Below are 25944 nucleotides of genomic sequence, written 5' to 3' on the forward strand. Positions count from 1 at the left end.
CATCTCCCAAGTTCTGTTGCCTCCATGTGATAGTCCTGTTAAAATAAGCACTTAATGCTGTGGATTTCCCCTGTAGTGAGACTTTGTTGAGTCCTCCATGTTTTTATCTGCACCTTTAAAAAAATTACTCTGTGTGTTTTGGTTTCAATTATAATTTTTCCATAGGTATATTGCATTTCTGAACATTTAGCAGACTTGTTACTGCTATTCTTTCTATATTCAGTTAAGATGAGTCAATACCTGTTTAGTCAAATCCTTTGTGTCCTTACTAAGATGAGTGAATTCTCACAGCCCATCCCCTCTGAAGAGTCTTAGTTGTGTCTTCGCGTTTGAAAACCATATTTGCTAGCTGCAGATTATTCAAATGACAGTTCTCATTATTTTAAGATGCCTCTCCATCTTCTGAGGAGAAAATTGGTATGCAGCCTCTGTGTAAAGTATGTCTTCTGTTTTAGTCTAGTCTGAATTTTTATATATTTGAAATGGATTGTCTTTTTTTTTTTGAATTCTTAGAATTCCCCAAGTCCTTTATATTCTCTATTCTGGTTTTCTTTTTTGCAGGGTTTGAGAGCAGGGAAGCTTTGGTCTTTACACAGCTTGTGGAATTGTTTATTGAGGAGCTTATGGAAGCCTCCTTATCCTGGATACCATGAGTTGTTGTTGTTGTTGTTGTTTTCAGTGCACATACACAATGCCTTCTGATAGTGGCACCCTTCCCCTCCCTTACCCCTCTCCAGGCTCTGCTAACCTACACAGGTCCCTTTTCCACATCCATGTTATTTGGTTTTCTGACCTACTGAGTTTAACCAGTTTGACTGTGTGTCCAGTTGATTGCATTGACGATGTGATACCCACAAGACAGCATTATGCAGCTCTTCTGCTTTCCAACTCTTGCATTCTTTCCACTCTTCCTCCCTGTTCTCTGAGCCTTGGCGGGGAAGGGGCATGAATGTCCTATTGAGGGCTAAGTGGTCAACCATCACTGGTGCTCAGTATTGAACGGCCACGAGTCCCTACATTTACTGCATTTCACTGCAAAGTCTCTCTGATTGAGACCGAGAACAGCGTTTTTGGACACAAACACAAGTTTTTAGAAGCAGTTGGTGCACTGTCAGATTAGCTAAACATTAGTGAATTACCTGCTAGTGTCAGACTCCTGTTCTCAGCCATGGGCTTTTACCCAGATTTGCAGTATGAGGTGAGGTGTGGACTCTTGTTGTGGAATACCCAGGAGCTCCTGGTTGTCCCACAATAGTTATGCCACTGTCGCACCAGTGGACTCAGTGGCGGGTTATGCAGTTTGTAAATATTCAGCTGGCTAAGACCGCTGATACATTTTCTCCCCATATGGTTGTTGTCTCCTCACTCAACCCCGAGAAAGGCTTTCTCTGTGTAACAGCCCTGGCTATTCTAGAACTTGCTTTGTAGACCAGGCTGCCCTCGATCTCAGAGATCCACCTGCCTCTGCCTCCCAATGCCCAGCCCGGGATGGTTTTTATTTCTGCCCTTAGTATTTGGCCTTACATTTATTGTTGCTGGGATTCTCCATCTGCTCGTGCAAGTATCCGGATCCTGTTGTGTTTTGTAGTTTATCCAGTGCTTCTGTCACGGCAGGTCTGCTGCTCGTTCTGAGCGGTCCCTCTCGTTCCTTGCTGGCCCCCCTTTGCAGTAAGTACGGCATCCACAGATCAGGTCTGGACCTGGGATTTCTCTTAGCGGAGTCCTGAATGGCATCACCTTGATGCCAGCTCTGGATCCAGGTGGGTTGGTACCACCTCATCCAGTGTCCTTCAGACTCCTTTGCATAATACAGTTCTGTCCAGTGGCATGTGTTTCAGTACTGCGGGGGGAAAAAGCCTGGCAGATACCCTAAGTTACCACAGCATGCAAGAATTGTGCTTGCTACCCAACACCAAAGCAAATCTGATGACCTGATTTTGATCTCCAGGGTGCACATGAAGGTAGAGAGAAGAACCAATCCCATACAGTTGTGCTCTGAGCTCCACACATATACCATAGTCTACATGCATGTGCAGACATAGAGATGGATGATAAGTGGATGGTAGGCAGACAGACAGAGGCAGGAGGTAGACCCCACCCCTGTGAGGTCAGGAATGGATCTGCAGGTGAGAATGGTGAGAGAACATGACCGCCAGCTGTAGGAAGAACCTCATCACACACTTGTGGCTCCGCAGCACAAGCGGCTGGCTCTGTTTCCTTAGGCACAACCGCGTAATCTTTAATTACTGCAGAGGCTCCTCTGCTCAGACCCTGCAGGGCACATCCTTCTGTTATGTCTTTATGGAAGTCTGCAGGATAAATCCCAGATGAGGAGGTTTGTGGTGTTGACTCAGGGTCTCCAGCCACTCTCCAAAGCATTTGGCCCCTCTTTTGGGTGTGCACACTTGTAAAGGTTCTGGTGTTAGCTTGGCCTAATGTATCAAAGGCTTACTAAACTTGTGTGTTCCTTTGAATATTGCAATGATTAGTTTATTTGCTCTGCATTTTCAGAGCAGAAATGAACCATAAATCTTAATAAGCAAATACAACTGCAGATATGTCTCGAGTGACCATCTTTTTTGGATACAGACTGTCTACATTGCCATTCTCGGGGGATAATACAGTGTTTTCACCCAGTTCTGGGAATTAAGTCCAGGGCTAGGCAACCACTGAGCTACATCTCTAGGGCTTTTAAGTTTTGTTGTGAGCTGGGATCTAAGTGCTAAGGCTTGCGAGTCTCCTGCCTGTTTCCCAGGTAGCTGAGATCACAGGTCTTTGTTATCATTCCCAGTTTTCATACCCAATTTTTTTTTTTATTTGAGCATATTCTTTGTATAAAATCTGTGTTTCTGTGATTTCCTTTTAAATTTCCTTTTAAATAACCATGAGGTGGAGAAACTCTGACTAGAAACACTAAAACTAAAGGTGAACTGAACGCCACAAACACAGTGACACAGTTCTTAAAACATTCCCTGTGGAGCGGATGGGCTGGGCCTGTGGTCCGGAAGCTGCCTGGAAAGGTCGTAGGCTGTCCTGAAGGTGACCTGGTGGAGCTGGTGTTTCTGTCCTCCAGGCCTCCTGACCCCTTCTGTGACTCTGGTGATTGACTGGGTCCAATGAGGACTCTCTCCTGTCTTCATAGCTGTTTCATCCTGAATGTAGGTCTTAGAGGATCTCACAAATCTGAAGAGGAGACAGATTGGCTCAGCCACTATCACAGCTTAGTACCGCTTTTGGAACCATCTCTGTGGGTTTGGGAAATGCTATGGAAGCGTCTTGAGTTTGACCCCTCGTGTAAGGTGGACACCTGTTTATGCTTTTTTCCCCCTATGGACTTGAGTGAATGGCCAAGTATGTTGACTTTGTCTTTCAGAGACCTCGGGGGAGAAGCTTCTTGTGGATTTTAGAAGTACCATTTGATCTTAAGTCATCAGTTTTTTTTTTTTTTTATCTTAAGAGTTTTTTTTTTAATGGAGTTGTTGTGCATACCTCTGCGACTTTAATGGCATCTTTCGCCCTTCAGAATCTACAACATGGTACTACAGAGCCAAGTAGGACATCATTTGAGAATAATGCAGGCACCATTCCAGCTTAAATATTTCTGATTTAGAGAGGCGATGAGTTGGAGGGAAAGGTTAATGGTGTCCTGTGGTGTGCTCCGTTGGACTACCAAAGAAGTTGCCAAAATGGCCTCACTCAGAAAAGATGACAGATTTCACTCAGTCTGCTACCGTTGCCATTGTAGGGAGAAGGTTGCTAAACTTCAGTGTGAATGTCAGCAAGCAACGTGGCCAGCGTGACTCTGGATAATCACATGCTTTGCAAAGGTGTTTGAAGTTTTCGCTCTGTGAGGTTGTCTTTGCACGGAGGTGAATAATGAGTTGTGAACATGTTAGCCTAGAATATACCGAATGCAGTAAATCTATATTGAAAACTAACTGTCTTTGAAGAAGCTTGGGTGTAACTAAGATGGAGCCTCCCTTGTAATAGGTACAGTTAGAAACTAATGGCCGTGTACTACTAATGAACTAGGGAAATTGGATTGCTGGTCATTGGTTATCTTACTAAAATTGTAGTTGCAAAAGCTGGTTAATTCTAAAAGTCAAAACGAGCGTAAAGTGTCAGTGGATCTGATGGGTAAGTAGAATTGTACAGGATATGGTCCAAAGGCCCCACTGCTGCGGGACTACACCATACATACCATTCCTCCTGTTGGCACCCACCACCCAAGCACCTGACACACCTCTTAGTGTTCTGTTTCTGTGAAGAGACACCACGACCACAGCAGCTCTTATAAGGGAAAGCATTTAATTGGAGCTGGCTTACAAGTTCAGAAGTTTAGTCTGTTATCAGCCTGGCAAGTAGCAAGGTAGGAAGCAAGGGCAGGGGCAGACTTGGTGCTAGAGAGGTAGCTGAGAGTTCTACATCTGGATTGGCAGGCACAGCCACCCCGTAGTGACATACTTCTTCCATCAGGAACCACCTCCTGATTCCTGTCCAGTAGCACCACTCGCTAATGACCAAGCACTCAAATACATGAGCCTGTGGGGACCCATTCCTGTTCAAGCCACCACATCGCTGCACTACGCCTCTCTGTTCTCCACACTAAAGGGAATGGTGGGTCTTCCGGGGTTCTGCTCATTTTACAGTACTCTAAGATGACCTTTCCACACTTCCAATGTGGAACTGTTTTTTGTTTTTGTTTTTTTTTTAAACTGTCAGAGTGAAATAAAATACATTTGCAGTTGCACCCATCTCCTACTGGATTTACTTAGAACCCAGCCTGGCCCCCTGGGACTGGAGGATCTGTGTTACTAATAATTGTCCATCTTCTTGTTTCCATTTTCTGAGAGCAAAACTAAATTTCTCTGTGGGATTTGCATTGTCATTAAAGACCATTCTGACTTGAATAGTTCCCTTTGACTTTGAAATAGGATTCACATTTAAGGGTCCTAGTTTCCTTAATGTTCTACACTTTGACTCTAAAGTGTTGATTATAGCTGACAGCTTTGTACTTGCTTCATGGGGTATCTGTTGTGAAGGACTCAGTAAATGTGCGATTTCAGACTCCTTTGTGCTACTAAAGGCTCCCTTTCTAGATTTAGGGATCTAAATCCCCTTAGGGATTAGTGTTCTTTGAGGAGCTCAGCAAACTCACAGGGAAGATGGGAGCTGGCAGAGGGTTCTTAGCACAGGGTAATCCACCTGTGTGCCACAAAACCTGAGCACAGGCAAGGACTCTTGGCTATGCCCTTGTGCTAAGAACTTTGCATGGTGAAATCATATGGTTAAAGGCCATTCAGCAAACCTTGAAACTGGCTCAGAACCAGAGGCAGAATGCTGAGGTGTGGATGCTGCCTGTGCGTGTTAGCAGTCAAGGATGGCTCAGGAGACAGCAGCACCTGGCCATAAACAGATAAACAAAGTCCTTCCTTGTCCAGCCTCCGAATTGCATTGCTTCTTGTGTATTTTAGTTCCTTGACTTTTACAGCCTTGTCTCCCCTGCTTGCCTATTCCAAGGATACTAAATTGAAGATGGTTAGCAAGGAAATGGAAGTGAGCACAGTCCATAATTTAGCTACTTCCCAAGAATTTGACTATAGCTGCTCATTAAATACATTCTGGGATAATATAGGAAAATAAATATTAAGTGTAACTTTAAAAAACTTTAACATAGAATTACTGTAAGATGCAGCAACTCCATTTTTAGGAGTGGGTTCAGAGGATGAAAAGCAGTCTGGAAGAGAGAGTGCTAATGAAAGCCAAAAGGTGAAAACCGCCAGCGGTCCATTGGCTGGTGGACACACAACAGGATCATCGGGCCTTAAACAAGTCCTTTCTGTGCTACATCAGGACTGTGCCTTAAGGACATTGTTCTGAGTAAGCAGGCCAGTCACACAGGCCAGACGTGTGGTTCTTACAGGAGGAGTCCTCAGAGTCGCCAAATCCACGAACACGAAGGAGCTGGAACAGAGAAGTTAGTGTTTATAGGGGATGGCGCATGCCTCTGTAAAATGTGCTCAGTGGCACTGAGCTGCTACACACTTAGAAACACCCAACAAACTGTAACGCTGCAATATAACCCATTTGTTTGCTAATCTTTGTTGGGGGCCCTTGATTGATATCTGGACTGTCATTACACCAAGAACAGAGTCTATAGATTCTTGAGCAAGAGTGCCACGGCTTGATCCAGGTGACCCTGCAAACACTGGTGTACACAGCAGGGAAGCTTTACACAGCATAGGAGAAGCTCGTGCAGTGAGTGTGAGGGACAAAGGTAGAAACTGAGAGGAAGCTTGTGAATGAGGCGTTTTATGTGTGTGCATGTTTGCGCTTGTATAGGCACACACATTTGTGCAGGTGTTCGTGCATGTGTGAAGGCCAGAGGTTGGCCTCAAGTGTCTTCCTCGGTCACTTTGCAGTAATATTAAGGTATTTATTGAGTTTACCAGCCAGCTAGTTAAACTAGCCTGCTTGCCTGGGGATCCTGTCTCTCCCTTTGAAGTGCTGTGATTACAGTTAGGCCACCATAGCTGTCTAGCATTTAAGTGGACACCAGGGATTCAAACGTAGGTTCTCATGCTTGCATGGCCATCACTTTACCCACTGAGCCATTTCCCTAACTCCTATTAGAATTCTGTGTGTGTGTTTATATTTTTTAATAATCTCTTAGCATGAACTGTTGCCTGAATAGCAGTGGTCCTGGGTGTTGTGTGCAGGCCCTGCTGATGAATAATAGTCCTTTATTTAGGACAAATGAGACTGGGTGGGAGGGGCGTGTTTTAAGCCCAAGGAGAGGATGATGCTGCCGTGTGGCCTTAGTGTGTTTCCTCTCAAACTGTCATCCATGGAAGGGAAATCAGAGCATGCCTGAGAAACAGCCATTCCTTCCCAGCCCAACAGTGGTTTTCTCCCCGTTTGTAAAAAGCAGCCCCTTATGCTCTTCACTCGGGTCAATGCCAGAGGTAATAAAAACAACCCTGGTATGGAGCCCTTAAATTTTAATAAGCTATGAGACATGTGTTGGGAGTTACATCAGCCCTCGGGTTCTTTTCTAACTGGCTAGAATGTATTTCCCCTTCCCCGGATGAGCTCAAGCATTCCTCTCTCCCTGGGCTCGGTTGTCAGTTGTTGCTGGCAGGTGGGTGAGTTGTTGATCATTTAATCCCTCCACTGCCTCCACTGTTATTCCTATAATTATTTAATGTGCTGCTTAACCCTCAGAAGGGTAATTCCAATCTGTTCTTTTCCATCCTGGCTATTTGTGGTCCCTTGAATCTTGCATATCCGGACATTACATTTCTTTGCTAATTGGCATAGTATTCTAATGTGCCAGAGCCTGTTAACAGTTGCGTTCAGCAAATACCCATTGAGTACCCACAATATGCAAAGCACTTGGGAGCCGCCGAAATCTCAATTCCATCAAGTCTTAACCCAGAAGTCTTTGGAGATATTCCTAACTTTGAAGATTTCCCATCCATTAATTCTTTTCCCAACATGTACCTTTTGCTGGTTTGCTTTTCTTGTGCCTGTGTGCTTGCTGCTGTGGGGCTGCTGGGTGTAATGTGATCTTAACGCCTCCTGGTGAGCTCAGGTGGTGAAGTAAGCACAGTAGACCTTGGGTTTCCTCTTGTAAAGAGATTTAGTGAGGTCCTGGTACCCCGCAGTGAGCATTGGCAGGGCCATCAATCAGTGTTAGGAGCCAACCTTTGCCCTGTCCAGCCACCTGTCTTCATTACTCCAAGAAAACACACTTTTCCTTGAATTTGGTGTTAGATAAGTTTGGAAAAAGTTATAGTTATAACTGAATGACTAGTCCATTATGAGGGAACACGGTTGATCAAAATATGGACATTTCATTTGCCTGACCATGAAGCTATGCCACAAACAACCAATCCGCTATCTCTGCCTTGGGAGCCATCACAGAACCAGTCATTCGTCTCCTGAGGAAAGCAGATGACATTGGTGTTGACCAGTACTGCACAGCTCCCTGCTGGATTCTAAGATCCAGGCCAGCTGTCTTCCTGCTTCCTCTGTTACTTAAGTTTAATTGTTGGGTGTTTAGGATTCTTTGGTGTGAAGGAAATGTCATGACTCCTGTAACCTCTCTTCTGCCCTGTATATTTTACATTTGGGGCTATTTTAGTCCTTGAGTATGGTCCATTGCTGGTAGGTATCAAATGCATCAGCTCTTGAGTTGTGCTGATCCACATCAAGTGACTGGCAGTGTGGACCAAAGGCACTCTCAAGAGTTCTCTGGGAATCTGGTGGCTCAGGGTGAGAAGCCCTGCTGCTGGTAGCAGTACACCACACTCAGTATGTCAAATACATCATTATTGTGTCTCCTTTGATTGAATTAGACTGGTCTTATTTAGGTTCAGGAAGGTATAGTTAACTATTTAGAGTTGATTTAAAGTTACATAGTCTCTCTCATTAATTGGTTGTTCTTTTTCGTCTAAACATAGTATTTTTCAACTTAGCTCTCCTTACTGCTTTGCACACTTAATATTTTTAGATTAGTTCTCGCTGGAAAGTTAGCTGTTATAGCAAGTCACTTTAATTGACGAACCCACAGCTTTGATGCTTCCTAAGCTATGTGCTCTTGAGCTTTTAATGTTTTCATCCAGTTTTCCATTCATCTACTTTTTGTCTGTTTCTGATACTCCTGAGTTATTTGCAGTTCTAATGAAGCATTTGTGTGTTTTGTGGACTAAAGTAGAGCTTATGCTTTTGCCACTTGTGGGTTCCCTTTGTTCTGTAAAGAAGGAATCTTGTATGGTAACTGCTAACGCTGTACCATAGTTGAGTGGTACGGGGTGTCATGCCCCCTCCCTGACCTTTGGACAGCCCCAGTTCTCCTTGGAGAGCTGGATACACGTGTGTGCTCAGGGCTGGAAACTGAGTCATTAACACAAGAGCCTCAGGTCTGAAACATCTGACCCATGTTACGGGAATCCTGTACACTTCAACTAAGTTTACCCTTAATGTTGACATATTGGTTCTTAATTTGTATAGAAAATTGTTGAATGAAAAGTTTAAGGAGCTGGCTAGAGAGATGGCCCAGTAGTTAAGAATGCATATTGTTCTTGCAGAGGACCCAAATTTGACCCCCAGAAACCCACTTAGACAGCTCACAGCTGCCTATAACTCCAGCTCCAGGGAATCTACACCCTTCTGAATTGTTCAGACAGAAGCAAATGCATACACACACACTAGCACATAAATAAGTAATAATAATATTTTAAGAAAGAAGAATTTGAGAGACGTTTCAGTGGCCAAGGGAGGGTGTCATTGTGCAGTCAGATAAAAGTGGCTCAAATAGAGAAAGTGAACAGTGAGGGCAGGCAAAGGAGGGGACTGGGATTGCATGTGTGAAGAGCAGGGGCAGACCAGGCCTGTGACCTCCCCTGTGATTAGTGTAGAGTCAGGACAGAGACCTGGCATTCTGCCCAGCCAACCACCTGTCTTCCCAGATGGCAATGAGCCAGTGGGGAGAGGGCCCGGGAGGCTGTCTTAGTCACTGTTCTGTTGCTGTGAAAACACATCACATCACGACCAAGGCAGCTCTTATGAAACATGGTGTTTAACTGGAGGCTTTCAGAGGGTCAGTCCCTTGTCGTCATGGTGGGGTGCGCATGACAGCAGGGAGGTGTGACACTAAGAAGAAGCTGAAAACTACATCCATATCCACTGGTAGCAGGCAAAAGCATACTCAAGCCCGTAGTGACACACTTCCTCCAACAAGTTCACACCTACTCCAGCAAGGCCACACCCCTTAATCCTTCTAACTCCGATCAGTTTACCAACTAAGGACTAAACATTCACATATATGAGCCTATGGGAGCCATCCTCATTCAAACCACCACTATTCAGGAACCAGGCACAGAGGTTGGATTGGTAAGCTTGAAACTCAGGTGTGTGGATCTGTCAAGCGGATCAGAGAAGTGGTTCTCAGCCTTCCTAACACTATCACCCTGTAATACAATCCCTCATGTTGTGGTGACCCCAACCATAGCTACTTCATACCTGTGATTTTGCTACTGTTATGAATTGCAATGTAAATAATCTGATATGCGACACCTGAAGGGGTAGCAGCCTACAGGTTGAGCCCTTGAGGTAGAAGCGCTTCCCTCGGGGCTCAGGTGATTTGGGTGAGGTGATTTGGGACACAGCTGGAGCCTTTTGTGAGGTAAACTTAGCATGGAGGTGCTGGTATGGAAGCAGCATAGCATGCTCAGACCTCCCCAGCATGAGTCACATTGAAGGACTGGACACTATGTAGATACACTGTGATTGCTAGTTCCTAAGAGTCCTGTCTGAAACAAATACTAACTGGTGACCGTGAAACTGCCTTTGTATCCCAGAGCTTTAAAGTACCAATGTGTGGGGCAGGGGGTGGCCTCCCAGTAGAGAATACAGTATCTCTCACCTGTTACCCAAGAGCTCCAGGGCCATGGTCAGATTTTAACCTCCCTGCAGTGATGGCTAAAATAGAACTCCTAGCCTTATCCCGGGATGAAAGCTAGCAGCTGTACCAGCTAGAGCACGAAGCGTATTCCAGTCTGGAGTATCTGTCCTGGCAGCTATGTGGTGATATCAGCTCATAGGTCAGTCTGGTCCTCCTGTTCTCTTTGCTGCTCCTGTGTTGTTGGCCTGTATCCAGAACCCTGAGTGCCTAGAATGTTTGGCTGGGGTAGAGGGTGTCGCCTACACCTATAGCCGAGTTTGGACATGCTTCCTCTTTAGTAATAATGAGCAAATTTGAGCTTTGGATCCCCAAGGAGCTAAGTTCAGCCGGGCGCTGTTCCATGAGCGCTCTCTGCTCAGTTGTACCAAGTGCCTTGCCTTGCAGAGGGCTGCAGAACATCTATCCCTGGGAAACTCAGATCTCTGTAGTTGGAGGGAGGGAGAAGTAGTATTGTTCCAAATACTACACCTTTTAAAGATACTGTTTCCACTATATTCTAAACGATTTTATCCATTTTTTTTTCTTTTTTTTTTTGGTTTTTCGAGACAGGATTTCTCTGCAGCTTTTTTAGAGCCTGTCCTGCAACTAGCTCTTGTAGACCAGGCTGGCCTTGAACTCACAGAGATCCACCTGCCTCTGCCTCCCGAGTGCTGGGATTAAAGGCATGCGCCACCACCGCCCGGCGATTTTACCCATTTTTGTTGTTGATACGAAAGTAAGGAAAAGGTAGACTTTGTTGAGCCAGGTGGTTACTATTTTCTGCTTTAGTTAAAGGCACCATTCCAATGTCTGGCTCCTAGGCTGCTGCTGCTTCTTTTCTTTTTTTTTTTTTTTTTTTTTTTTTTTTTCACGCAACAAACCCACTTAGGTGTTTATTAGAGGGGTGGTGTACTGGCCTGGGGAATCGGTGTGCAGAGAGGGGGGGAAGGAGAGAGAGTGCGCTCCTAGGCTTCTAAAGACAAGTAGAGTTCTGTCTGCAGTGTCTCCCCACCCTCAGATTTATGATTTGCCTGTGTCTGCATGCACGAGGAGTGCACATGCATCCTGACTAATCTTTGTTAAACATCCTAGGTCCATAAGCTTCTTCCTGGCTTTCTTGAAATACGGAAACCATGAGCTGTTCTTTCTAAAGTATCTTATTCTTACCTCTGTCCTGAGCCTCAGGCATGTGATTTTTTTTTTTTTAACAAATTTTCCAGTCTTAAAACTCATTCTTCAGAAAATAAAGTTCTTTTTTCTTTTAGATCTATACTTCTGTAAGAAATATGCATAATAAAAAACATTTTCAACAACTTCATTATTCTAGTTTGTTTGTCATTATGATGAGCACCATAACCAAAAGCAACTTGAAGAAGAAAGGGTGTATTTGGTTTACAGTTCACATCATCAAGGAAAGCAATGCCAGCATCCAAGGCAAGAATCCGGAGGCAGGAGCTGAAGCAGAGGTCACAGAGAAATGCAGCTTGCTGGCCTCCTCCTCCTCCTCCCTCTCCATCCTAGTTTGATTAACTATCTTTCTTACACACCCTGAGCCCTTGTACAAAAGCCAGCAATAAAGAAAATCCACCTCCCTACCTCACAGTCCTGACCACTGTAGGCAATGAATGTCTCCAATGAGGTTCCCTCCTCCCAGGTATATCAAATTGACGGCTGAAACTAACTGTGACACGTCTGGGATTTTAAAACAAAAACATTTTAACTTGTTTCTATGTGGACCATTGTTGCACAGCCCTGGAACAGTGCGCTGAGCAAGACTTTGCTGCCTCTTCCCCCTCTGGGGGTAATTACCTTGTAGTCTATTAGTATTGTCTGCCTTGGCTGCTTAGGGACTGACTAGCACTCCATAGGCTATCAAATTGGCATGTCTGAATTTTCCCCCTTATGGGTCATTGTTCCACTCTTGGTCTTTACATATGGATGATAATTAGTTTTGAAATGTCTTTTTCTGTTAATCTCATCAGTTTGGGGATCTCTTCCTATTCAGTGATTTGATCTTGGACTTCAGTCCTGGTTTTCTCCTGTCAGCCTCGGGTTGCTTGCTGGATATTGATTCTTTTACAATTTAAGGTGTTGGGTTTTTATTATATACTTAAAAATTTGTGTTTGTTTTTAAATTATGTGTATGTCTGTGAGTATGTGCATGGGAATGCAGGTGCCATGGAGGCCAGAGACATCAGGTCACCTAGAACTGGAGTTCCAGGCAGAAGTATCAGCTGGTTCTGTCTCACTGTAAGTTGGTGTGATTCCACACATCTTTATCTTAGACCAGGATAGGTTTACTGCTGATGTGTGTCTGTGCCTTGCTCTGCATGTAACACCTCTCACCAGGGCTTCTGAGGACTCCCAGCCCTGTGTAAGCTCTGAAGATTCTCAGTTTAGGTCTCTAGGATCTATCCTCAAAAGTCGTTCTCTACTAGACTGCACGCACACCAGTGTTTTCCTCTACCCTTGGGTAGAATGCTGTTACACCTTTACGCTGCCCTCCCTGCCTGCCATCCAGCGTCTGGTGATATATACTTGTCTGTTCTAGTTGCCTTTGTGTAGCTGTGGGCCATACATCTTAAGGAAGCAGGGGCAGGGCTTGGCTTACAGTTTCAGAGGGATTTCAGTCATCACAAAAGAAAGGCATGGTGGGACCAGCTCAGTTCATGGTGGCAGGAAGAGCCTACTTACATCTGGGCAAGCAAAAAAAGAAGAAAAAAAAAAAACCTGAGAAAACTTCCCAGAACACAGGGGCGGGTACAACCTAATAAGGTCTGCCCAAGTACCCTACCACCCAGTTCTGGTGCGTGGCCTTACCTCCTGGAGAGTCACAGTCTCCCAGTGCTCAAAAATATGTCTGGTGTGGGACATTTTTTAATTCAGACCACAACAGTAGCCTCTAGCAGAGACGAGAAAGCACCGCGCCTTTCTAGGTTGGAAGCAGATTCCAGTCATTCTTGGAAACCTGCCCCCAGGCTGTGCACCAGGGTTTGAAAGTATCTTTCATTACTCTTCAGTTGGTAAAAGAAAACCAAGTGTTCGAAAAGAAATGATTCTTTCCTTGAGAAATGTTAAGATTTTGACTCAAGGAACGACGCTGATGGTCAGGGCTGTCAGCGGTTCGTTCTCTATGGAGGAACTTTGGCTCCTGTGTTTTCATGAGAGCTGTCCCCTGAGTCCCTGGATTTTTGTTTATGGTGTAAAGGACAGTTCTTCCCAGGCCTTCCACACGCAGTTGTTTACAGCTGTGTGGTTTTACTGGGAGCTGTGAACATTAGGCCAACAGCTGAGGCTTGCGCCCACCCTGCTGAAGAAGCCCAGAGAGTTTATTGGGGTTATTAGAGGAGCCACTGCAGCACCAGAAAGTTCGCCCTAACTGTCCTCGGGAAAACTATGTTTCTGGGCCTCACTACCCTGCTTGAGCCAGCCCCACAGCTCAGTGTCCCCTCCTCGGCCATTGGTCCTTATTTCACGTGGGAGTAGGGGGTGGGCTTGTGAAGCTTCAAAGGTTGGAGGAGCTTTCTGAGACTGGGAGTTTGCTTTGCTTCCTCATTTCCAAGGCGCACCCTTCTGAAAGGGAGCATTGGCAATATGGAGGATCTTGTTCCAGCTCTGTTCTGCTCCAGTGTTGAACCAGCTGCCTCTGGCTTAGCTGTGTGAGAACTGGACTTTGTAAATAACTCTGAAGTGTTGTGAGCACTGGGGCTAGGAAGGTAGATGGTTCAACAGCGGCCCTGCCTTCACAGGCCTTCATGGGGTATTCCAGAAGTGAGTATTATATATGAGAGTGCAATGAGAGCTACTTTTAGGGGGATACCTTATAAAGGGGGTGATGACAAGGGGGCGGCATGAGGGGTGAGTAGGTGTGGGAACACTTGCTGGTGATGCCCAGGCGAGCAAAAGAAGCTAGCCGTTTGAGTTCAAGGACAAGGTATTCTAGGCAGAGGAATAGTGTGTTAGGAGATCCTGAAGTGGGCACACACCTGGATGGGTATAAGAACATGTGGCTTGACTGTCTAGAGTGCAGACAGACACAGATGCTATAGGCAAGGACTTAATTTGGTGTCGGTGTTATGTAATGGCAAGTCAGCCATACATGAGCACTTCCTATTTAAGTCGTGCTTCATGCTATTCACAGGTGGATAACAGGATCCTCTAGCACAGTGAGCCAGAAGTTACTGGTTGGTTGGTTGGTTGGTTGGTTGGTTGGTTGGTTGGTTGGTAAAACAGGGTCTCACTATGTAGCCCTGGCTGGCTTGAACTCACAGAAATACTCCTGCCTCTGCCATCTAAGTGCTGGGATTAAAGGCATGTTCCACCATGTACAGCAAGTTGATTGTATTTTCACAGCCTTTGGTGATTTTTACATTTTAAGCTTTAACAATTATACTTTAAATTAGTAGTGTGTACCAATTGTAGAAACTAGTGGGTTTTATTATGGCATTGCTGTGCATGCATATAATCATATTAACCCACTGCATTTTTCCCAGCCTTGCTACTGACCTGCTCTTTCCCATGGAGGGACTGCCTGCTGTCTCAGTATCATCTCTGGTAATCAGTTCCCATCTACTGATCTCCAACCCTCGGTGTCCCAGCCCCTCTTCTGAGCTATGTACCCTATCCCCATGACTATGCTCACTCTGGGCACAGCCAGTGTCTCTAACTTTCAATTCCCCACGTGCATGCCCCTGTCTTGCTTACTTGAGTTCAGTACTTTAAAATCATACATGGTTCATTTCTCTGTACTAAATGGATTAATTACCTGGCAGTGTTGGCTCTGAGTTGAAGTGAGTCGGGGAATGGAGAAGCAAGGAAGAAGTGGTGCTGGTGAAGACTGGGGAAACTGGTGGGCGTGGCAGTGGTGCTGAAAAGAACAGCGGAGAGAGCCTGGGGCAGAAGTTCAGGTTTTGAGTACCAGTTGGGAAGGATCTGGCAGAAAAGAAAGTGAAACTTAAAAGTTTTCAGAGCAATTCAACAACATCCTGCCTGACAGGTGCCATTGGGTGTTCTAGTCAGGAAGGAAAGCTTGAGGTCACAAATTCTCTAGAATCATGCCGTCTGGATTTGCCTGCGTAGGAGTGATATAGACCACTGTTAGTAGAATTAACCCATTAACATTAGTGGTTATCCACTATGAATTGGGTAAAAACAAATTCTAATGTGGCTTATGGTGATTCCTGTGAACAATAATGTCCTGAGAGAGAGTGAATGCCAGGGTACCATTTTATACAAGTAAAAGCAAAGGTAGCAGCGTGTGCAAGACCCTGTGTATGTAGTCATCTAGCACCTGTTCTTTAATGGGGGCGTGGGAAAATGCTCATACTTCTTTCCCTATAAAACATCAGGAAGGACACCTTAGAAAGCCTGCCCTGAAGTGGGGTGGAAGGCTTTTTAGCACTTAATGCTATACCATTAGTTTAGGGGAGACGTAATTGACACAGGCTCTCATCCTATAACCTAGACTGACCTCAGATCTGTGGTGCCACTACATGCGGCTTATCTTTAGATTTAAAAAATTTTTTTATGTGTATGGGTGTTTTTATCGGCACGTATGTCTGTGTACCGTGTATACACAGTGCCTGAAGAGTCAAAAATAGGATCGTTGGGAATTGGAGTCCCAAATGGTTGTTAGCTGCCGTGTGGGTACTAGGAACTGAGCTCGGGTTCTCTGGGAAAGCAACACTTGCTCTTAACCACTAAACCATCTCCTCAGCCTCTATTTTTAGAGTCTTAAAACGTGTGCATTTATATCCTGCTTAGATCCATGAAAAGATTAAATTTGAAGGGTTTTTATTGCAAAGATTAAAGCAGACGATGTTGTTTCCTCCTGTTGTAATGGTCAGGGTACTTGACTGTCCACTTTATTATAATAAAAAATATTTTAGGTCAGACAGTAGCTTAATGGCAGAGCATGTACCCAGCATGCATAATGAGGCTGATCTCTCACACTGAGTAAAAAAAGTTGAGGAATCGTGTACCAAGACTGGTTGAAAACCAGTATCTGAAGAGCAGCAATGCGTGAGGGGATGCTATTGGGGAAAAGGAGAGCTGTCTTCAACAGATCCTCCCCAAGCTGTGCTCAAAACCCGTGCTGATTTAAAGAATGTCATGGAGGGGGTTGGAGAGATGGCTCAGTGGTTAAGAGCGCTGCCTGCTCTTCCGAAGGTCCCGAGTTCAATTCCCAGCAACCACATGGTGGCTTACAACCATCTGTAATGGGGTCTGGTGCCTTCTTCTGGCCTACAGGCATACACACAGACAGAATATTGTATACATAATAAATAAATAAATATTTTTAAAAAAAAGAATGTCATGGAAGCTGACCAAAATGGCACATGCCATTAATTCCAGTATTTGGGAGCCAGAGGAAGGGGTAGCCTGGTCTACATAGTGAGTTCCAAGACAATCAGGGCTACTTAGTGAGACCTTGTCTCACAAATAAACAAACTGATAAAATTGTGGGTCCAGTAGACAGACCTCATAGGCATCTTCTGGGGCAGCATGAAGAAGAACTCCTTGCTGTCTGTGATATCCACAGGGAGCAGTGGCCACTTTGCCTAGGCCTGCCAAGACATGTTCATGGCTTCACCTGTGTGTCTTTCTTGGTCCCTCTTGAACATAGGTGGAGATAGCTCTTCAGATCTTCATCAGTCAGCCTCGTTTCCCTTTTTAAATCCTCAGACTTTGAATGCATTCTCGAGAACCAGTCCCATTCTTTACAAGGCTCAGACTTCTCACTTCCTTTTTCTATGGGTGCATGGCCAGCATTTTTCTCTTTGGACACTAGTTAGGCAAGAAGCTGATTTCTTTAAAACTAAAAATAAACTTGGGCAAGCTTCTAATTTGTGATGTCCTTTCATAGCCAAGTCCTGGGTTTGCGATGGGCATCTTTGTCTAATTCAGAGGCTCCACACTGGGAAAGGATTGGTAGGACATCACAGACCACTGTGGTTTCAAACTCTTGGCAGGTACATCTCCGTTCATGGATGCGCTAACAGCCAACGGAACAGCTACCATCCAGACGTCTGTTACAGGAGTGACAGCTGGGAAAAGGAAATTTATTGACGACAGAAGAGACCAGCCTTTTGACAAGCGGTTGCGTTTCAGTGTGAGGCAGACAGAGAGTGCCTACAGATACAGAGACATTGTCGTCAGGAAGCAGGATGGCTTCACCCACATCTTGTTATCCACAAAATCTTCAGAGAATAACTCACTAAACCCAGAGGTGAGAGACACACCCCAGGCTATGGCTTCATGCTTCTCCGTGCCCTTGGTGTCCTGGCCTGCTTTGCTGGGTGGCACTCTTTGTGATCTTTCTAAACTTCTGGGGAGCTTAACTTCTCGTCACACTTGTGGCCACAGTGACACTTCACAGGAGGAGGGCGCTAAGCAGCTGCTCCATTCTCTGCTGTGGGGACTGTGGCTTTGAAGTGGGGATGGTAGCTGCATCCTTCCCTCTTCATCTCCCCCTCCCCCTAAGTCATCTGTAGATCATAGGGCTCGGTGACCCTGTGACCTTCCTAAAATCACGTGTAAATGTGTATACACTGGCTTTACTTCAGCATTCATCAGAATCTTGATGGGTCTTAGTCCCTTCAAAGAATCTGTCATCCTGCTGTACAGATGCCATTAGCATTGTAGCAGACACATGTCCTTGTCAGTAGTCCCTAGTAGAAGGGACTTTTCAGTGATCCAGGGTAATGTGTGTACAAAGTTAGGAGACCAATTCCATGACGGCTCTAGAATCCAGTGTGTTTGAACTTGTGCCTCATCAGAGTTTTGAGTTCTAGTGGTTGCTTGTCTACCATTGCGCACATCTTGGGCAAGTGGGTATCTGGCCAGAGTCACAAAATAGGGCAGGTCCTTGGTCCACCTTTAGACTGCAGGGTGCCTTGTTAGTTACTTTCATATGCTTCATGGAGGTCATTCCAAGAGTTGTATGCTCTCCCATGCTGTATCCCTACTCAGTGCACTGAGGCAGCAAATGATTTAGACATCTGTCCCTATTGTGTTAGGTTGCTCTAGCCAAAAGCCCTAGAACTTAACTCATTCTTGAAACTGGCTGAATGTGCCACCTGCTGTCCAAACTAGAATTTCCCGTAGATTTCTTGGGTGGCTTGCCTGGTCTGCTGAGAGCCACAGAGACTGTACAAGAGCCAGGTGGTGCCGATCTGCGTGCCGTTCCACCAGTGTTCGTAATTCCCCGTGCAGTTGTGCTCCTGTTCCACCCCTAGCGCTCTGATCTCCGGCGATAGAAAATAGAAAGCGTGCAGAGTATTTACAGTAATGGTGGGTGGAGTGAGCCGCATAGACCGGAGATGCCTTTTTTATAAGATCTAAATTGTCCCGTTAAAAAAGTGCCTTGTAGGATTTTGTACCCAAAGTGCTCTTGACCACTTGAACTCGTGGTGACTTCCAGGTGATGAAAGAAGTTCAGAGTGCCCTGAGCACAGCTGCGGCCGACGACAGCAAGCTGGTGCTGCTTAGCGCGGTGGGCAGTGTCTTCTGTTGTGGTCTGGACTTTATTTATTTTATACGGCGCCTCACGGACGACAGGAAGCGAGAAAGCACTAAGATGGCGGATGCTATCAGGTAAGCACCGACGGGGGTTTTCAGCCGCGCCTCGCTCTGGGCTTTTGCACGGTACCCGTCTTTCAGAGAATAAGCCTGTATAAGCCTCAGGAATAACATGTCCATCTTCCTCTGAAAGGCACTGGTAACAAGATTAATTAAATCCTCTGCCTTCTCTATGGCCCTGGCATAAGTTACTATTTGCCTTGGGCAGAACACTGATTTCAGGGTTGGCTTAAGCGCAGGGCATTCTGGGAGCGTTGTGGTGCAGTAGTCTACCGTGTCTTCTCTTCCCTCTGAGTTGTCCAGGCTTTGCACAGTTCCTAAGGTCACATAATGGGTGTGGTTCTTGGGGTTTTTTTTTTTTTTAAGTGTAAGTGCACATTCTTTGTTCGCCCCAACTTCATTCTAACTACCCAGAGAAATAAATACTGCTGTTAAAAGTTTATTTTTCTTATATTCATCCCAGAAAACATACTACCTTATTTGTATGTTTTTCCAATCTTTTCTGGATATATTTTTAAATTTTTGAAATGATTAAAGCTGTGTTTTGAGACATGTACGTTGTAAAGCGACTAAATCACCTAAGTTGGGCCTCACACTTCTGAGGTGAGAATATTGCAAACATTTTTTTTTCTTTTTTCTTTTTCTTTTGAGACAGGGTCTTGCTATATAGACTATCAGACCTTAGACAATTCCTATGTCGGCTTTCCAAGTCCTGGGATTATATCCAGGCCACTATCCTGCCCAGCTTGAAATCTACTTTCTTAACAAGTTTCAAGTATACAGTATGTTTTTAGTTATAGTCAACATGCCCTTCCCAATATAAGCATTTTAATATATGTATGTATGTAATAAAAATTTAGTTTTGGTTCTATTAAGTACATAAACTATACTATTACTTGGCAGCTTGCCATCTCTGTGTAACATGACCAACCTGGAGACTCATCCATTTCCCCTCTGGTTGGTTTTTTTCACGGGTTTGTCCTAATGGTTGAGGTGCCTTCCTTAGAACCTCCCGCTGTAAGCACATCTCCTTGACTCTGCTAATCCCTGCTGGTATAATTAAAAGTGTCTAAATTTTTCAGAGGTTACTTTTAGTTAAAATGAATAAAGCCCCTCACCTACCAGGAAGGTCTGTCTGTGTTTTCCTGCCCACCTTCCTAGACGTGCATTATCCTCACATGACCTCTTTGGACCCTTTTGTGGTTTTTCTTTTTAATTTGTAGCAGATTAGAAATCCAAAGACTTGTAGGCTTGCAAATAAATGAAGTATTTGTATCTTTTCCCAAATTGCCAGGTCCCTGTAGACCTAGCGTTGAGACTCTGAGAGTTAGTGGGCTCCAGGTTGCCAGGACTAAGTATTGTCGCTGGGCACTGGGCTTCCTGACCCCCTATAAGCCCCCTGGAGACACACAGCAGGGTAAGGGTGGGTTTGTGTGTTTTTCTGTGTTGGTGGGTCTGAGGTGTGGCAGATCATGGCTTTGATAGATCCCCCAAGAGGCTGTCATGGGTGCTGCCTACTGGCCCTGGAACGCCACACCTTGGAGTGGTGAGGCATTGCTTTGGCCTTACATAACGTATTTCATCATCTTCAAACCACCATCTGTTCCAAAAGTGTCCAACCATGGGCCACACACAACCAAAGATAGCTATATATAAATGAAACCCAATAAAAAATCATAAAATATAAATTTTTTAAACAATTAATTGTTTTACTTAAAACTTAATTGTTTTGATTTTTTTGTTTTTTTTGTTTTTTGTTTGTTTTTGTTTTGTTTTTTGTTTTTTCAAGACAGGGTTTCTCTGCGGCTTTAGAGCCTGTCCTGGAGCTAGCTCTTGTAGACCAGGCTGGTCTCGAACTCACGAGATCCGCCTGCCTCTGCCTCCCGAGTGCTGGGATTAAAGGCGTGCGCCACCACCGCCCGGCTTTTGATTTTTTAATACAAGTTTATTGCATAGTTCTGGGGCATGAAGTTTGTACGTGGCACTATCATGTTCAAAAGATGAACTGTGCCCTCATAGGTATCTTTCTGAGTGTGATCATAACTTGATCTTTTTCTCCCCAGAATTTTGAAGTTGTATAATCTTACTAAATATTATTCAGAATTGTTATATCTGGTCTTCTAAATAATTTCAGACTTGTGGTAAAATAGTAGATGGCACAGTCTTTCTCAGTTGAAAAATTAAATGTGCCTAAGTCCCTGGCAGATTGTCATTACCCATGAAACAACTTTATAGTAGTATTGCACAGTTAACCAATGGTGCCGCGGGGCTCCAATCCAAGACAACCTTAGACGTTCCTCATCCTCTGCCCCCATTCGGGATCAGTGGGTGGAAACTTGAGATTCATTTTTATCCCAATCATCCTGCCCCTTGTAGCAACTTTAAATTTTTTCCCATGTGTTCACTGGATCCACACAGAAAAGTATGTTTTGTGACAGCCCTGGCCTAGAGATGATTGATTGATAGATAGATAGATAGATAGATAGATAGATAGATAGATAGATAGATAGATAGATATAGAGATGATTGATTGATTTAAAAATAGGACTCGTCAGCCAATGTCTCAGAGCTTGGCTCCTTTTTCCAAGTCTGCTTTCCTTGAGCTCCATTTGAGTCTTCCTGAGACTCCTTCCCTCCAGTGCTGAGTTAACTCTGATAGCAGCAGAGACTAGTGGTGTTGGGATTAGGAAAACAGAAAAGACACCCTCCCCCCCAAAAAAAAATCAAGACAGATTCAAATAGTCTCATTTGTTGAACATTGTAATTTTAAATGTATATTTTCTTCATTTCTTTTCCCAACCTCCCCACGTGTATTGTAAAGCTGGCTTAATATTCTAGCAAACAACAAACCCTGCTTCACTGAAACCTACCTGTTTCTTTAAGCAATGCATTCCTATTGGTAGGAATTTTTCTTGGTACACTTTAGCAGGTCATATAAATAGTAGGTCACATCAGACTCACTTAGCCTTCCTCTTGCTCATTTGTGTTTGTTTCTGTGGTGTCCCTCATCTCAAATCCCTTAAAACAATGAGTCAAACTCATTAAAACAATGAGTCAAACTCTTGAGTTTCTGAAAGTCAGAAAGGAAGATTGAGTTAAACACTAGCCTGTTGCATTGTCAGACACACTGGGGATAGCCACTTTGAAGATTCATTATAATAAAATATCCAGGACATTGATGGTAAAGACAGAAGGAGCAGCGATCTACTCATTTGGCTTCTGGAGTCTGTGGACCAGGACTCGAGCAGCTGCCTAGACTGTGTGGGAAGTGCCGCTCTTTCCAGCTGCCCCTGAAGCCTGACCTCCTCTTCTACTCCATCCTGTTAAACTCTGCTGAGAAAGGGAAGTCAGCTGGCTGCTAACAGCTCTGGATTCTCATTGCTTCATTTTCCCAAAAGTCCCTAGCATTTTGATATCCAAGCTAGTAAATGTTCTTCCAGCAGGAATTTTGCTTTATACCAAGCCTTTCTCAACAAAAGTAATAGGCAGCTCCTTCCCCTGTTGCTGACTGGCTAGTCAGGGCTCCAACCTAAGACCAGGGACAGTCACTAGTTCCACAGCAGGAAGCTTTGTGTCTGGGCTGGATGCTCCCAAGACTAAGCCTTCATGGCCCTGGGGTGTTCCTACTGGACAGGATGCTGTGAGGGTTTGGTGATTTTCTGTGTGGCCCCTTATCTGTTATCTGGGTTCACACCTCAGAGTGATCAGTTCCTGCATAAAAGGGGAGCTCTTTCTTCCAGACTGGATTTCTGACCCTTTTACAAAGAGCCAGCTAAAGTCACTACAACAATAAAGTCCAAGTTTTGATTTTCCCCTAAGACTTTAGAAACAGATTTTTGGTTTTTGCAAGCATGTAAACTGGTATAGTGTGTTACGCAAATGGTAAATCCGTTTGTTATTTCTCTGTACAATTATTTTAGCATTGTGATCACTCTTGTTGTGTTAATTTACCATTCCATTGTGGTTTCTTGATCTTAGCACTGTGACAGCCACTCTGGGTACCTAGAGCGCATATTTTGGGAATATCTGCTCTGTGCCATGGAGACCAACAGTTTAACAGTCATCTTTCCAAAAGGTGTCAGGAACCGCATAGGATATGTAGTCCCATCCCAGGTTATTGATCCTTAGTTCTCAGAAGGCAATAAGACTGCTTGCTTCCAAAGCTTGTCTGACCCGTTCTGCAGGTGTTCAGGGCTAGGGACAACCTAAACTGCTGCGTTAGGATTTTCAGAGGTTCAAGCTTATCACCGCAGCATTTTAAATTGGTGAGTTGTGGAAAACAATTTGTTAGCTCTTTTCAGTGCTAAGAGTAGGCCCAGAGTGAGGAGCCAGTCATAAAAAGCTCTAGTTGGTCCCCATTCTGACCTGTGGCTCATTCTGCCTATGAGGGACTCTGGTCGGTACATTTTGGTTCTTTCTCTTTGTTCCACCCTGTTAAAATTCATAACACAGAGCTATCTTTGAATAAATAGCTGGCTTCCATATGTGGGAGAGGGATACCCAACCTTCCCCATCCCCAAAAGTGACCTGCTTTTTCAGTCTGACCCCAGAGACAGCTCCCAGATAGTATTGGCTGGGTTTGCTAAAATGCACATCCCTGTGATGGCCGCCCCACTCGTTGGCTGAATGTCCTTTGAGCTCCCGTGCAGTGGGGTCTCGGAGTGCTTACTGGCCTTGTTTGCCGTCTTTATCTCTTGGAAGGCATTGGGTCTAGTTCAGTGTAGTTTCAGCAGCCGTTAGAAGTCACATGCAGAGTTAGATCTGGGCTTTCTGACACCTCATCCTCTATGGTTCACTCCCCTTCAAACATTCTTGGTTTGTCACAGACCAAGCTTCATCAGGACCACTCCTTGGTTGGTCGTGAGTCCTATAATGTGACTGGGCTCCTGGCTTGTCAGAGGCTAAGGGCTAAGATATACTGGCCATGTCATGGCCAGGCTGTCTTTAAGCCTTACACACTACATACAGCGAATAAACCCATGGTCCACAGCTTTAGAGACTACACCTTAAGCAAATCTCATCTCTTAATAATTTCCATAAGAGTTTACATCTTGATGAATTGAATTCCATGATAGACTTTTTTTCATCTGCTCAAATTTGCAATGTTTTCAGTAATTCCCCATTTATTTTTCATTTTAGAAACTTCGTGAATACTTTCATTCAGTTTAAGAAGCCTATTATTGTAGCAGTTAATGGCCCAGCCATTGGACTAGGAGCCTCCATATTGCCTCTTTGTGATGTGGTTTGGGCTAACGAAAAGGCTTGGTTTCAAACACCCTATACCACCTTCGGACAGAGTCCAGATGGCTGCTCTACCGTTATGTTTCCCAAGATTATGGGAGGAGCGTCTGTGAGTACCATTTAAAACAAAATCATTCTAGAAGACATCCTGAAGAGATCTGGCTTGTTATTGTTATACTCCATGTATATACTGTGCCATTCTGTGGGGACTTTTCCATCCCAGCTATACAAACAGTTTGGTTTTTGTTCATGGAATACTATGAACTATGTACTATTGTGAACTTACAGCTTTGCATAGTTAACGCTGATATCCACTATACATATTGGCACTTGAAAATTCTTTACTAAAAAGGGGTAGTATGCATAGGGAAAGAAAGGGTCTCCCCACTTCTGTGCTCTTGTTTTGTTTTGTTTTAATGTTTTTTTTTTAAAATTCATCTGTAATAGTTCGTGCTTACAGTGTAGGTTATGTTTTGACAAGCAACTATAGACACCTTGTTCCTTAGTCCTTGAACTGAGACAAAAAGTAATGGCATGGGGTTCTCCAGAGGCAGAACTCAAGAGACTTCGGGAGGGAGAATCCCAGGCACTGAACACCTGTTAAAAAGCTGGCGAGACAGTCACACTGGACAGAGGGCCGTTGGGCTGTGATGTCGCGTGTGCGTGTGCGCGTGCACACACACGGTTCTGAAGCATCTGCCCCATGGATTTGCATGGCTGCTTCATTTCCATCATCGTGTGTGGACCTCAAAAGAATGTTGCCCATTAGCATGGCGGTGGAACTAATGCCTTCCCTGTGGAGCTGATAGCCATCTGCCAACAGTGCCACTCCCAAATGGGGTAACAGACTTCTCTTGGAAGGAACCACTTGTCTCTGCCCACCATAGTCCATTCCCCTACCACGAAGATGTACCTTTTGCACATTTGAAGGAGGGATATCTCATCTAATCCCAAAGGGCCTCTTCCTGGGAGAAACTTGGAAGAAAGGGACATTAAGCAGTAAGTTTCTATCAAAACCACCCAAGAATTACAAAGAAGGGGAAGGATATTTGCCTCCTCTTGTTGGCTGTGGTGGAAAGTGTGGCGGATACTCCCTTACTGCAGTCAACCTGTACATGGACCTCAGAACACCTCCAGAAGATGCAGAGACGCCGCAGCCTTCACACTGAGGACCCTCTGCCAAGGAACACCGCTGAGTCTAGTCAACAAGAAAACTAAACTGTACTTGTTGAATAACATTCCTCAGAAGCAGCCAGATGTGGGAGATGGTGAAGGATGGGTGGCTCCTGAGTCACAGAAAAAAAAAAATCAGTGAGGAAGCTGGCAAGATCAGTACCATTTATAGTCTAGTAATAATGGGAAATCAGTGGTAATTTGGTAGGGTTTATCATTTTAAGATGCAGCCTGTCAAAAATGCAACCTAGGAAGATATAGAGGATTGGGAACTCTTATCTAAACTTTCAATACTTTTCTGTAAGTCTAAAATCATTTCAAGTACTAAATGTGAAAAACAAAAGCTAGTAGAACAAACGAGTCTCCACAGCCAGGCTGGCCTCAGGGCCACACATGCCCTCCCACAGCTCCCCTTCTGCTAGCCTTAATGTTCAGTCTGTTGGGATACTTGTACCCAAGGGCTTCAGCCCCCATCACTACCCTACTTAGAACATAATGGCTGT

At 44.6% G+C, this 25944-nt stretch overlaps 1 protein-coding gene across 1 annotated transcript in view; it reads left to right on the top strand.

Moving 5' to 3' along the window:
• Cdyl (chromodomain Y like) overlaps positions 1 to 25944 on the top strand; it is a 126005-nt gene that overhangs the window by 89553 nt on the left and 10508 nt on the right. The window contains exons 3-5 of the mRNA XM_038335031.1: positions 17419 to 17675; positions 18870 to 19042; positions 24167 to 24377. Coding sequence (XP_038190959.1) covers positions 17419 to 17675; positions 18870 to 19042; positions 24167 to 24377 — 641 coding nt within the window. The remainder of the gene's footprint in view (positions 1 to 17418; positions 17676 to 18869; positions 19043 to 24166; positions 24378 to 25944) is intronic.

This window comes from Arvicola amphibius, chromosome 6, assembly GCF_903992535.2.
Source record: "Arvicola amphibius chromosome 6, mArvAmp1.2, whole genome shotgun sequence".
In the NCBI taxonomy this organism is placed as follows: Eukaryota; Metazoa; Chordata; class Mammalia; order Rodentia; family Cricetidae; genus Arvicola; species Arvicola amphibius.